Source organism: Vigna umbellata, chromosome 5 (assembly GCF_029865625.1).
Source record: "Vigna umbellata cultivar VRB3 chromosome 5, Vumbellata_1.0, whole genome shotgun sequence".
Classification (NCBI taxonomy): Eukaryota; Viridiplantae; Streptophyta; class Magnoliopsida; order Fabales; family Fabaceae; genus Vigna; species Vigna umbellata.
The window spans coordinates 42,418,333-42,433,579 of NC_142169.1; the positions used below are offsets into that span (position 1 = coordinate 42,418,333).

Sequence of the window (15,247 nt, forward strand, 5' to 3'; positions counted from 1 at the left end):
AAGTATTGCCCTTCTCCTTCTCCAAGCATATACTATCTTTCTGTCTCGACGCAAATACAATGTCTTCGTAGAACATAAAACCTTGGTAACTTTCAAACCTACCATCGACTTCATTACCTCCTCAACTTCAAATTTTATCCATTTTATCCACCACAGACAACATAATGATAAAAATAGCTCTAAAATAATAAGTTTAAGACGCAAATGGAAAACGGCAAGAAATAGTACGTAACTACCAATAAGTTATAGGCATTTGTTGAGCATCAAATTGGATCACCCATTTAGCAACAGAGTTCCTTATAATTCAATGAAGTTCAGCAATTTTTGTGCCTAATGCAATAAATCACTTTTTTGGGTGCTCTGTAATCAAACATGATGCTGTTGAATAATACTTCATACATTCCGGTAAGTAGCCCACAATGCAACTAAAAGCAGACTGATTGTTGATAATATATTAATGTATTAATATTACAATAGTTATAATGAGTTACAATATGAGAAATTCATTGTATCAAAACATTGAGATGATATAAACAGGAGACCACCTACCTGTTTCGAAAATTTTCTATCTTTGACCATTATGAATTTTGAAGAACGCATTACACAAAATTGGAGCAGCTGCTACAAAACTTCCAAGGCCTTCGCTATGATAGGCAGAAGCTGGAACATGGAGATGATAAAGGTTTTTGCTATGGCGGGAGGGACTAAATAGAGCTGAGTTTTACCTGAAGACTAGTCACGAGAGAAAATACTGAAATGCCTCCCAAAATAGAATGTATTATTTATTCTTATTCCATATTACATTTTCCATCTCTAAGATACGGGGAAATTGACAAGATAACATTTAGATAAAGACAGTAAACTAACTTTACAAGAGGCAAAAACTAAACAAGAAATGAAGATGGATCTACTTACCAAGTTGATGAAGTTAAAAAGCCTTTCCTCTATTGTAACTATTACTATTTAGGCTATCCCCAAAAGCACCGAAACCACGCCATGTGCTATTCTGGCTTCACTTCCTATCACCAAAACCACCAGATTGAGCCCATCCAAAACCACCAGATCGATTTGAGCTACCAAATCCACCAGATCGATCTGAGCTACCAAATCCACCAGATCGATCAAAGCTACCACCCAAACCCCCTCCTGATAGACTTGAACCAGGGCTGCCAAAATGGCTAGACTTTGGTCCTCCAAACCTTCCTGTTTCACTGGAATTTCCATGGCTAGATCGGCCAAACCCGGAGTTACTATAACTGCCAGAACTGGAATTTCCATAGCTAGATCGGCCAAATCCAGGACTGCGACCAAAACCTGTACCTCCAGATTGACGATCCCTCATACCTCCTGAAGAACCAAATCGACCACCACTCCATCCACCAAACATGTCTGCTGATCCACTCTGAACATTAATCTTTGCTAGCTGATAAACAAGAATATTGGAATAAGATATGAGCAGTTAATCATTATACAACATAAATGTAACCTATAATATAAAATCGTATGAAGGGTTAAAGAATTTCAAGGGCAAGATAAATAATTATAGCCGAAGGATTTGGCCTTTCACGTTTTGAAGATCAAATATGTGCACAGGTAGAATACATGGTAACACGACAGTTAAAAAAAAAACAAAAAAAACATCCAAGCACTATCAGTCTCACAATAACTCAATTTTCTATTCATCCGATTTAGTTAAAATGAAAATCCGTAAAAAAAAAATTCCTGCCACTCCGTTATTAGTTACTAAGAATATGCCGACAAAAACTTTTAAAGATGTACATAAAGCGAGGACAGTTATTTCCACTACCAAAATTGACACAACAGATTCACCTTCCTCTTACTCATTATTCAATAAACAAAGAACTGTAGGCTTTCTCATCAGATATTTCCCATGAACTCAGTTTTAGATCAGAATTCATGTTGTCACATTTACTTTCGCTTAACATTTTACCCTTCATGAACCAAGAACATAAAACTAACAGGTTAAAAACAAGCTTTAACTTATATTTCAATATTAGTTTCTAATTAAACCAAAGCTAGAGCCACGGATGTATATCCATAATTGAGAATGAAATTTGATAGAATTTAGTGATTAGGAAATGTGAGTCAGCATTCCAGTATCAAATACCAAAACTTAATGTCTTATCCATTTGCCATCACCCTTTAATGATTTGAGGTATTTTAGTCTGAATTTGCAGCTTTCTCCCCTCCCTGCTCGATCTCATCAAAGGTCAAATAGACCCTCTTGATAGTTGAACATGGATTCACATTTACATATATTGATAGGAAATGGATAGTTTATGAAAGAAAGAGAAACGGGAATAAAACGGGGGAGAAGCGTTAGGTAGTTATAACTGTATTAGTTTTTGGGCAGGAAATAAAGCTCCTATAAAAGAGCTATTGTATTATGATATTGGACACCTTTTGAATTGTATTCGTGTATAGACCGGATTATTCCTATCTTGTGGAGAGAGAAACCTGGCTCTCATGGTGGTTGTGGCTGTGCAGTTATACAAAAATATACAGTTCATACTCTTTTTCTGTTTGTTTTGTGTGTGATAGTGCGAATTAGATAGGTTTCCAATTCAGGACAGTGACCATTAATTGGGGAGAATTAAAGATGGTTTACAAACAGGGGGAAAAAGTGGTAACAATAAACGGGGACCCCACCTTGGCACGAAAAATAGTGGCACCGAAAGCATTGATGAAAACGAAAGCAGTGAAGGTGGCGACTTTGGTTTGGACTTTGGGAAAGGCAGAGATAAACCCGGTGGAGGTGGTGACTTTGGTTTGGACTTTGGGAAAGGCAGAGATAAACCCAGAGACCGCAGAAAATAGTCCAGACTTAACAGGGGTCCAAACAGAGAAGTTGCAGCAGTTGTTGTCGGTTTTGGGAGAAGTTTTTAATGAGCCAGGGACCTACCTCCAGTCCAAAATATAATCCACCGAATCATGTTCACAATAGATGGATATAATCAAGCCTCTTCAAGGAAATCGATGAGGATCAATGGAACCCCAAAAGCTCCTGTCATGAATTTTACTGCCGAGACATCACTTGGGGTGGTTACTATAAGAGCATTGAACATGGTGAACAGATTTTTCAACAACTACCTAAAGCTTGTGGACATGGATGCAGCAGTGTTCTTTCACGCCAATGTGGCCACGAAATGGTCAATTTTAAGGATTGAAATATTTCAAAACGTGGCAGTATTCACAGCAGCTGCATTACTTATTCTACTTCCCAGGGAATTTGTATCATCGGGTCTTGTGGGATTGTCTCTTTCTTATGCGTTGACATTGAAAGAATCCCAAGTATTCTGGAGTAGGATGTATAGCATGTTGTCTGACCATATCATCTCTGCTGAAAGAATCAAGCAATTCATTCACATTCCATCAGAGCCTCCTGCCCTTGTGGAGGATCACAGACCTTCATCTTCATGGCCTTCCAAGGGTAGGATCGATCTTCGAGCCCTAGAGATTAGATATCGTCCAAATGCTCAATTAGTTCTCAAGGGTATAAACTGTACGTTTCTAGAAGGGAGTAGAGTGGGAGTTGTTGGGAGGACTGGAAGTGGCAAAAATACACTTATCAGTGCTTTGTTTTGCTTAGTTGAACCTTCAAGAGGTGATATTCTAATAGATGGGATAACATATGCTTGATGGGGTTAAGGGATTTGAGAACGAAACTAAGCATCACCCCTCAAGAACCAACTCTTTTCAAGGGCAGCATTAGGACCAACGTGGACCCACTGGGCTTCTATGAAGATGATGAAATATAGAAGGTTATAGAGAAATGTCGGCTAAAGGACACAGTCTGGCAAGCTACCAGGTCTCTTGGACTCTTCTGGGAGGGACGAAGGGGGAAATTGGAGTTTGGGACAGTGCCAACTGTTTTACCTTGGTAGAGTACTACTTAAGAGAAACAGAATACTTGTCCTAGATGAAATTACTGCGTCTATTGACTCTGCAACAGATGCCATTTTACAACAAGTGATAAGACAAGAATTTGCACAATGCACAGTCATAACTGTGGCTCACAAAGTTCCAACTATAATAGATAGTAAGGCAGCAACATGAGAGGAGCAACATGAGAGGATGTGCTAACTATCTAGGAACAATTCCCAGACTTCAACCTTGAGGACAAGGTTGCACATCAGGCTGTGGGTAATGATAGGAAATGGATAGTTTATGAAAGAAAGAGAAAAGGGAAAGGAAATGGATAGTTTATGAAAGAAAGAGAAAAGGGAATAAAGCGGGTGTTAGGGAGTTAATTGTATATAGGAGAAGAGGTAAAGGCAATGAGCCTAACTGCCAAGGCAGTTAGGAAATGGGGAAATGGGTTTCTGTTAATTCTGTTAATAGTTGGTATAAAAGGGGGGAAGCGAGTGTATGTCAGTAGTTTTGGAGTCTTATTGATTGTGCAAGAACTCTTGTAGTTCTTTGGGGAGAGGTTAAGCTCTCTGAGTATCTTGTATTCACCATTCTTCTTGATTCTTTGGCAATAAAAGGAGGCTGTATAATTCAGAGAACATGTCCTGTGTGGTGTTTCTAGCGTTATTCTTAGGTTCTTGATTAAAAGAACCTATCATTTGGTCCGACCTGCCGGATCCGATAGGAGGAGAACCAGTGATGGGTAGCGAGACGGAGGGAAGACTGGATAACTTGGAGATCACAGTGGAGGGAATTAAAGAGGAGACCGCGGCAATCAGACGCGATTTGCAACAAATGATGAGATTGATGAGTGGGGGTGCAAACCATCAAGGGGGTGGTTCTGAGGGAAGCAGCAGTTCAGTGAATGATAATCAGGGGAGAGGTGATACTGGGGGAATATCGCACAATTGGAGGAAGAAAGTGGAATTGCCATCCTTTGAAGGCAGAGACCCATACATCTGGATTAATCGAGCCGAAAGATTTTTCAAAATCCAGAAAGTGGCTGAGGAGGACAAAGTGGAACTCGCTTACATTAGCATGGAGGGGAGCGCGAGTTATTGGTTCAAGTATTGGCGGGAGAAAACCAAGAACCGGACATGGATGGGTTTGAAGATGGGGTTGATTAATCGCTTCGGTGGTGGGTCCAGGGGGACGGTCTACGAACAAATGGCCACTATGAGACAGGAGGGAACGCTTGAAGAGTTTGTAAGGAGTTTCGAGATGTTACTGGGTCAGACCCAGGGCCTGTCGGAGGAGTTGATTCTGGGTTTCTTCTTGGCGGGGTTGCGGGAAGACATTAAGGGCCAGGTCAGAATCCAGGGTCCCCCAGACTTGATGGTTGCGATTAGGGTGGCGAGAGACGTGGAGGACGCCATAAACCGTGGAGGCGGAGGAGCGTGGAATGGGATCAAGGCGACTCACGCGGGTACGCGAACCTCGGCGTCGATCGTAAGGGCTGAGGGAGATCGCAGTTTCGCGACAAGGATCGACGGGACAGACGGAGTGGGCCCGGCCAGAAGAGACGGTTCGGCAGTGGCGAATAGCACCAATGCGAAGGGTAATAACACGACCGGAGGAGAAAACAAGAATCGGATGGTTAGAAACTTGCCCTACCCAGAGTTTCTAAAGAGGCAGGAAGAGGGGAGATGTTTCCGATGCGGAGGTCCGTTTGCACCGGGTCACCGATGTGCGGAAAGGGGGTTACGAGTACTGTTACTCGCGGAAGATGAGGAAGGGGAGTTGGAGGAAAGCGCTAACCTGGAGGTGAAACCCATGGAGCTCTCAGCATGTTCAGCGGAGGGTCTGACACCTCCCAAGACCATGAAGTTGACCGGGCTGATAGGAGGAAGACGCGTGGTAGTCTTGATTGACAGCGGAGCCAGCCTAACTTCATTAGCAGAAAACTGGTGGAGGAACTGGGACTTCCGATGGTAGAAACACCCTCCTACGCCGTGAGTCTGGGTGACGGGTGTAAGAGATGGACGAGCGGAAGGTGTGAGAAGGTGGAATTGAAGCTGGGAAAGGTGACGGTGGAGGAAGCCATGCATGTGTTTGAACTAGGAGGAGTCGATTTGATATTGGGTATTGCGTGGTTGGCAAAATTGGGGGAAGTGGTTGTTAACTGGAGGGAGATGTCCATGCAATATGTAGTGGATGGCGAGAAGATGAAGATTATCGGCGATCCAGCCCTGGCTCGACAGCTGGTAGAGCCAGGCGCACTAGCAAGGATCACAGATGCTGAGTCATGGTTCTTGGTTTGGGAAATGTGCATAGTGGAACCCAGGGTAGACGGTGACGGGATGGATGATTTGACGGAGCAGCAGCAGGCAGAAATCAGAGCAGTTCTGCATGCCCATTACAAGGTGTTTCAGGAGGGAGGTGGATTACCACCTTCACGTGATGCGCAGCACCGAATAGTGCTTAAGGAGGGCACAAACCCTATAAACGTAAGACCTTATAGGTATCCTTTTTTCATGAAAGAAGAGCTGGAGAAACAGGTAGCGGATATGCTGCGAGCGGGCATCATTCGGCCGAGTCAGAGTCCGTTTTCCAGCCCGGTAATTTTGGTGAAAAAAAAAGATGGAAGCTGGAGGTTCTGAGTAGACTACCGGGCATTGAACAAAGCCACTGTACCGGATAAGTTCCCTATTCCGGTGATTGAAGAACTATTGGATGAGCTTAAGGGTGCCAGGTTCTTCTCTAAGTTGGACCTAAAGGCGGGGTATCATCAGATACGGATGGGGGAAGAGGATATCCACAAGACGGCTTTCAGAACTCACCAGGGCTTGTTTGAATTTTTGGTGATGCCTTTCGGGTTAATGAATGCGCCAGCGACATTCCAAAGTGCCATGAACAGATTAATGGCGCCCTACTTGAGGAAATGGGTGCTCGTTTTTTTTTATGACATCTTGGTATACAGCTCCTCATGGGAAGAACATCTCCACCATTTAAATTTGGTGCTGCAGCTACTGGAACAACATGTTTGGGTGGCCAATCCAAAAAAATGTGAGTTTGGGAAACGGAGAATTCAATACTTGGGACATCAGATCTCGGAGCAAGGAGTAGAGATGGATCGAGATAAGGTGAAGGCAGTGCTGGAATGGGAAGAGCCCCGGAATCTGAAAGCATTGAGGGGATTTCTGGGCTTAACGGGGTATTATAGGAGGTTTGTGCAAGGATATGGGGAGTTAGCGAGACCCCTCACGGAATTGTTGAAAAAGGGGAAGTTTGAGTGGTCGGAGAGAGCCAGGACAGCCATGGAAACTCTGAAAGTTGCGATGACGTCTGCACCGGTACTGACGTTGCCCGATTTTACACAAGAATTTCACGTGGAGTGTGATGCTTCTGGGAGTGGTGTGGGAGTTGTGTTGATGCAAAATAAGAAGCCCATTGCTTTCTTTAGCAGGGCGCTGTCTGAGGGGTCGCGTACTAAATCCATATACGAGAAGGAGCTGATGGCGTTGGTCATGGCCATCCAACATTGGAGGCCCTATCTTCTGGGGAGGAGGTTTGTGGTTTTTACTGATCAGCGCAGCCTCAAATATTTGCTGGAACAGAGAATAACAACGCACAGTCAACAAAATTGGATAGCCAAGTTGATGGGGTATGATTTTGAGATAGTTTATAAGTTGGGAAGCTCGAACAAGGTAGCAGATGCTTTATCCCGGAGAGAAGAAGGTGGTATGGAGGAAGGAGAACTACGAGTCATCTCCAGGCCTTATTGGCATGATTTCCAAGAGGTTTTGAAAGAAGTGGAAGAAGATGTTGCGCTTCGGAAGATAATGGAGGACCTTAAGGGGGATCCAACTAGCCACGACGCATATACGTTGGAGAATGACCGCCTTCACTATAAAGGAAGGTTGGTTTTGTTCGCTAAATCAAATTGGATTCCAAAGCTTCTAGCAGAGTTTCATGTGACGAGTACAGGGGGCCATTCTGGAGTGTTTCGCACCTACCGAAAAATTGCACAATCATTATATTGGCCAGGGATGAAGAAAACAGTGACAGAGTTCGTCGCGGGTTGTGTGATTTGTCAGCAGCATAAGTACTTAGCTGCCTCCCCTCAGGGTCTTTTGCAACCACTACCGATTCCACAAGCCATTTGGGAAGAGATAAGTCTAGATTTCATTGTAAAGCTACCCAAATCACACGGGTTTGATGCAATCTTGGTAGTAGTTGACAGGATGAGTAAGTACAGTCACTTTATAGCGTTGAAACACCCGTATTCAGCCCGTACGGTTGCAGAAAGGTTTGTCCAACAAATAGTTAGATTACACGGAATTCCTATGTCAGTAGTCAGCGATAGAGACCCCTTGTTTTTGAGCGTGTTCTGGAAAGAACTCTTCCAGATGCAGGGTACCCAACTTAGTATGAGCACGGCATACCATCCTGAGACGGATGGCCAAACGGAAGTTGTGAATAGAATTTTGGAAGGGTATTTGAGGTGTTTTTGCTCAGAACAGCCGAAGAGTTGGAAGTTAATGCTCCCTTGGGCTGAATACTGGTATAATACCAGTTACCAAAGTGCCGCAAGATGCTCCCCTTTTGAAATCGTTTATGGAAGAGCTCCACCAGCTTTGAGCCGTTTTATCCCAGGTGAGACAGTGGTGGAGTCGGTGGTTCAGGATTTGATGACAAGGGACGAGGCTTTGAAACAGCTCAAGGTGCATTTAAGGCAAGCGTAGGAAGCGATGATTAATCAGGCGAATAAGAAAAGGAAAGAAGCAGACATTCAGATAGGAGATTGGGTCTACTTGAAGATTAGACCCCATAGACAGTCTTCCATGCCAACTCGGTTGCATCCGAAGCTATCGGCACGGTATTATGGTCCTTTTGAGGTGTTACAGCAAGTGGGGAAGGTAGCTTTTCGTTTGCAATTACCAGAGGCAGCCAGAATACACTCCGTATTCCACGTTTCCCAACTGAAGAAAGCGGTGGGGGAGAAGCGAGTTGAAAAGGAACTTCCAGCGGAGCTACAAGCAGATGGGCCCATGTTTTGGCCAGCGAAGGTATTGGACAAAAGGATTCGACGGCTGGGGACAGAGGAAATACCTGAGGTATTGATAGAATGGCAAGAAGGGGGACAAGAGAGTGCAACATGGGAAGATCAGGCGACTATACAAGAGCAATATCCAGAGTTCAACCTTGGGGACAAGGTTGTTGGAGGAGAGGGGAGTAATGTTAGGGAGTTAATTGTATATAGGAGAAGAGGTAAAGGCAATGAGCCTAACTGCCAAGGCAGTTAGGAAATGGGGAAATGGGTTTCTGTTAATTCTGTTAGTAGTTGGTATAAAAGGGGGGAAACGAGTGTATGTCAGTAGTTTTGGAGTCTTATTGATTGTGCAAGAACTCTTGTAGTTCTTTGGGGAGAGGTTAAGCTCTCTGAGTATCTTGTATTCACCATTCTTCTTGATTCTTTGGCAATAAAAGGAGGCTGTATAATTCAGAGAACTTGTCCTGTGTGGTGTTTCTAGCATTATTCTTAGGTTCTTGATTAAAAGAACCTATCAGCGGGGGAGAAGCGTTAGGTAGTTATAACTGTATTAGTTTTTGGGCGGGAAATAAAGCTCCTATAAAAGAGCTATTGTATTCTGATATTGGACACCTTTTGAATTGTATTCGTGTATAGACAGGATTATTCCTATCCTGTGGAGAGAGAAACTTGGCTCTCTTGGTGGGTGTGGCTGTGCAGTTATACAAAAATATACAGTTCATACTCTTTTTCTGTTTGTTTTGTGTGTGATAGTGCGAATTAGATAGGTTTCCAATTCAGAAACCTATCATATATATTATAATTTATAATCCTTTGGGTGCATCAAGATAACATCCCGTATAAGCTACCATAGATTAACGGGTAGCACTCCACACTTGCTGTGTGCAGGGACAGTAGTTTGCTTGCTGAACATAGTTTTGCACCAACTCGAGCTTTAGTACTTAAGACCCAGTGATAGTGGAAAACCTAGGTACGTTAAAGACAGTCTTTCACAACTCAGTCACAAACTAGGAAGATATCACCACAAAGCTCCCTAACTTAGAGAGGTACCACATTCCAATGACCTTTTTGGTGAACTGGATTGGATCTATGGAAAGAGAATAGGCTACCCTTCTTGGTGCCGCAAGGACTAGAATAATATAAACAAAGAAAGCTACAATATGGAAAAGAAGAAGCAAATCACCTCAGTAAATTTGCATCCAACATCACGCTCAATAGTCCTTACAGTCCTGAATTGATCTTCTGAGTAAATAAGAATGGCAGCTCCTTTCTTCCCAGCACGGCCTGTTCGTCCAGATCTGTGAACAAATATCTCTGATGAACTGGGAAGATCATAATGTATCACCTGTATGAGAAAACCAAGTCAAAATGTATAAATAGATTGAATAACAGTGTATGTAAATGTGTTGGCATATACACATATATTACAGTAAGGCATAAAAGATAAGAGTGAATAAGATACACAGACAAGCAATCAATAGTGAAAAAGAAAAAGTAATACAATACAGACAGGTAATAGTGAAGACAAACATTTAGAAAGGAAACATCACACAGTAATTTCCCCTCAAACTCAAAATTTAGGGAATCAAACAATTATAATATGATAAACATGATCATGTCCCCCCTCCCCCAATTTATTCAACAACAATAAAGGAAGAACTACCACATAGAATGTATGAGCTTTTCTTGAACCTTAATCAACTACCAAAAACCAAGGATAATACAACAATTTCAAACATAATGTTTAGTAAAATAAAACTTACAAGATCTACATTTGGAACGTCAAGGCCCCGTGATGCAACATCGGTTGCCACTAAAACATTGAAATGGTTGTTTCTGAAACCAGCAAGAGTTCTTTCCCTCTGAGTTTGTGAAATATCTCCATGCAAAGCCTCACATTTAAGGCTTTTAGCCATTACATATGATAATCTATCAGCATCACGTTTGGTTTGAGTGAAAACAATACACTTTCCTCCATTGGCATGTTCCTACCAAAGTATATACAATTAGGAAAGGCATACAGAAGCCTGCCTAAGAACCAAACATACTGAGTTGCAATCATTTTAGTAAAATATATAAAATTGTAAAACAGATTCTTATAATAAAATATCAATGATATCACTAATTACAGCTGATACAAACTTAGGGAGAAAAGATTGAATCTGAAGTCATACTGTTATCAGGGGTGCAAGAATCCCTGCTTTAGTGCGCACATCAGACGCAATAGAGTACAGTGAAATTCCATCTGCCAACTTCTGATCAGAATCTCCAACCTACAGCACCAATAAGTTCCCAAGTAGAGAATTACAAATCAGCAATAAGGATTCTGCAAGTTAATCTCAAACGTTCTTATTTCTTCTTCCTCCTTACAAAGTAAAAGTAAAATTCATGAAAAAAATGTGCAAAACTGAACAAAGATCTCATGCTGTGGTATGAATTCCAAAATTCTATATAATACCTTCTACAATCATATTTAAGGTTTCAACTTATATAGAACCACTGTTTAATTTATATAAACATGTCATAGAAAAATAGTTATACAGGCACAAATATAGAAAGCTACAATTTCTTCTGAAGGTTGAGAACACATCTACTTGCACCTGCTTATACACATAATATTTATGGCATCTATATGCATAAAATTTCTTGCTCAAAAATTACCCTAGTTAATCTACAACTTTTACTACAGGCCTGACTCTGCACTTCAATTTTAGGGATACAGAACAGTCTACAGTCCAACTTGTGGAGACCAGTACATGTATTTATCCCAGTTGCATTGAAAAAACTATTGTTTAATGTGTTGGGTATATCCACAATAAATAGCCATGCTAGAATGATTGTTCATATGGGATATAAACAGCCTTAGTTCCCTCAAAAATTGACTTGTTTCGATTTTCCAAAATAATTTTAGGGCCTTTCTGTTCTGCAAATTCCTAGGATAGAGAGATTCTTAGTTCTGTAACTCAAAGGCTATTAATGGCAGCTAGCCCTTAAAGATTATATCCTGTCTTTGTATTTCATCACTATCACAATTAGACACGACAAGTTGTAGCTCTTTTCATGAGTTTTCTGCATACGATAATTTTACCTTGAATCCTATGTCGGATAGTCTAATACATATAGACCATTTGATAATAACAAACAGTGTAGGTGTTATGAAATTGTATTATATAAACCTTCTAACGTGTTTTGTTCCCGCTAAAGAATTTACAAGATTTCTCACAACCTACAAGAAATCTTGTAAATTCTTCACACTATGATGTTTTCCCAAGTGAGTTTAAAATGTACAATCTCTAAGAGTGTTTTTCTTTATGCTTGAAAGTTCTTAAGCAGATTAAGAAGGTGTAACCAAAGATGTTTGTGTAGTCGTTGTAATCATTTAATTGATTAGTGAAACCTCTTAAACAATGTATTTAAGACAGAACTGGACATTTAATTGATTAGTTAAACCTCTTAAACAATGTATTTAAGACAGAAATGAACATAGTCCGTGAGTTGGGATGAACTAGTATAAAATATTTTGTGCACTTGATTTATGTTTACTAGATAGTCTAGTCTAGAACTGTGTGAAAAGAGTCTAAGGCTCTATTCAACCCTCCCTCTTCTACAGCCAGTTGTTCTATCAGAAATCACTCCAACCCTAGTTTTGTGCGAGAAGATTTTTACGTATTGAAATTTATTTCCTCATAGATCATAAAATCCTCAGCTTTAGAAGATTCCATTGATTAAATTTGTAGGTATCTTCTAATTTCTCCTCAAAACTCTCTTTGGCCCATGTCATACTAGATTAGGCATAATTCCAACAGACATGAAATTTGAAAAATTCGTTAGCCTGACTTTGCATAATTTCAACAGAAATGACATTTAAAAACTTGATTAACATTTCTTACTGGTGCCTAAAATAGATGTGTATACTTACGAGATCAATGGTAAGGGGGTTGTTTAGGTAATTGCGGGTAATACTCTTTATCCAAGATGGCATTGTTGCTGAGAACATAAGAGTCTGACGATTTGGAGACAAATTCTCCAAGATGTTCTCCACAGCTTCTTGAAACCCTACTTGAAGCATCTGATCAGCTTCATCAAGAACAACAAATTTCACATCCTTTAAATTCAGTGCCCTCCTATTGAGAAGATCAATAATTCGACCAGGTGTGCCTACTACAATATCTACACCATAATTAAGCTGCCTCATTTGTTGTTGGATGGGCATACCCCCATAAAGACAGATCGTGTCCAGGTTAGGTGCAGCCTCATTGAATTCCTTCTCAACCTGCCGTGCAAGTTCTCTAGTAGGAGCCAAAACCATAGCCAAAGGATCTTTTCCTCGCCTGCAATGATCAAAGACAAAACTTTGTTTATTTGAAGAAACGAATAAGATTAGACACAGGACCATTACCTAATCCTCCTTCCAGCAGAAAAACAAGGCTACAGATTCAAGTAGAAGTAAAATGTAAGTGTAACTAATATAAAGTACCCATGCTTAGCATTTAGCTGAATAATCCTGTCTAAGATGGGTATCCCAAATGCAAGAGTTTTCCCAGTTCCTGTCCTAGCTCGACCAATCATATCACGTCCCTGCATTGCAGGTTCCAGCACAGCTCTCTACAACAACAATAAATAATTGAGCACCTCAAGATCAAATATAATAAATTTTGTCAACATGTATTTAAATATAAAATATATTATCCGAACTCAAATCAGTTCCTTGCACCACAGGTTTCTAATAATAATACATGAGCTCACGCCCTATGAACACACACATTTGTCTTCTGTTTCAACCAAACTATGTAAAATTCAAACAAATTACCTGAATGTAAGTCAAATTATTTCTCCATGTATAATGGCAAAAGTAATAATAATAATTATTATAAATTTGAGTGTTCATTGTACAACAAGTGTATGTTCAAGAGTCATTTGACATACCATAACAAATTAAATATATTTGTCTCTATATCAAATTCATATATCCAGAAATAAAATGTCTTCATCTAAATAATTTATTACATAATGTCCTCCTCGATATCAAAAGTTTTATCTCTCTAAATTTTATTAGATCTAATAAATAACTCATTATTAGATAGTTTCGTAGCATAAAATGCAAGTGCCAACAACTCCATGAATGACTGTTCCTTTTATCAACACATGACCATGAGTCTTCTGTTTTAATAGAAGATTCACTATTTATAATAATAAAAAAATAATAACTTCTGTTACGTGCTTAATTTCACCCCTATTTAGTAAATGATATTTTGTTTTACATTTTTTTTAAATATTCAAATTTTAAAATGTCCTTACAATATACGAAAAACTTCTAGTTGCTACAATACAACTAAACTAGTAAACTGATTTCGTAAAATTTTCAGACAACCGGTTTGAAGTTATTTACCATTTCCCTTCACCTAACTACAAACCAAATACGAACCTCACAACATTAATTAACGAAGCAAAAAACCTAAAACCCGAAAAAAAACAAATTGTAAAGAAAACTGAAAACAACAGTAATCGACGTTTACCTGGATAGGAAACAGCTTTGCGATCCCTTTCTTGGCCAAGGCATCCACGATCTCCGTCGAGATCCCGAGCTTCGCGATCTCGAGTCCTTCGTCGCAGTTCGTGCCGGAACCTACCTCTTCGTTGGAGTAGTCGCGTTCCACGGCGAGCTGCGCCGTGCAAGAAACCGGCGACGAGCGGAAGTTCAACGGTCCGGATATCGCATGCAAGGATCTGATTCCAACTCCGTCGTTGGAGCCACCGTGCCGGACAGCTGCGAGCCCGCTGTGGCGCGGAAGCGATTCGACGGTGGCGAGAGTGGCGAAGAAGCGGCGCGAGATTACAGAGGAGGATCTTCTGAGGATCAAAGTCGCCATGTTGATGACACTGACTGGTGAAGATATTGAGGTTTAGGGTTTTGTTCTTCCGATTGAGAAAGGTTTTGAGAATGCGACTGTGATAAACCCTGAAAGTTTTTGAGAAAAAGGGTTTTATGTTTCAGGGTTTTAGGGTGGAAATCCTGTGCGGACGAGTCTACACAGCTTATGCTTCACCAGAACACTACAGAAAAACCTCAATATTAAATTTAATATTAGTATATAACAGATAATTACTTTGTAAGAAAAAGATTACAAAGGAAGAAAGATTCACAGATGTTAAAAATTATTAGTCTATGGATAAATGAATAATTTGATTTATGTTAATTTAACTTTTAAAAGAATAAAATGTTTATATTAATATACAAATAAATCTTGTCATTATATTTTATTGTTAAACTTTTTAGGATTATTTATTGATAAAAAGTTTAAATGTTAAATACTTATTTTATAT

At 40.4% G+C, this 15,247-nt stretch overlaps 1 protein-coding gene across 3 annotated transcripts; it reads right to left on the minus strand.

Moving 5' to 3' along the window:
• Nucleotides 1–410: 410 nt before the first annotated feature.
• On the minus strand, nt 411–14,896 carry LOC148198383 (DEAD-box ATP-dependent RNA helicase 53, mitochondrial-like). 3 transcript variants are annotated; one of them, XR_015786880.1, is made up of 8 exons: nt 14,440–14,896; nt 13,401–13,528; nt 12,843–13,254; nt 11,098–11,196; nt 10,687–10,911; nt 10,107–10,268; nt 916–1,423; nt 411–725 (listed from the first exon to the last, which is right to left on the minus strand). XR_015786880.1 is itself a non-coding variant. In XM_088116368.1 (7 exons), exons 1-7 carry the CDS (start codon nt 14,791–14,793, stop codon nt 1,013–1,015), a joined length of 1,791 nt encoding a protein of 596 aa, XP_087972494.1. In that variant the 5' UTR covers nt 14,794–14,896; the 3' UTR covers nt 411–1,012. The 3 variants fall into 3 exon arrangements, 1 of the variants encoding a protein (XP_087972494.1); XR_015786879.1 differs by having other exon boundaries at nt 411–732; XM_088116368.1 differs by having other exon boundaries at nt 411–1,423.
• Nucleotides 14,897–15,247: the final 351 nt, after the last annotated feature.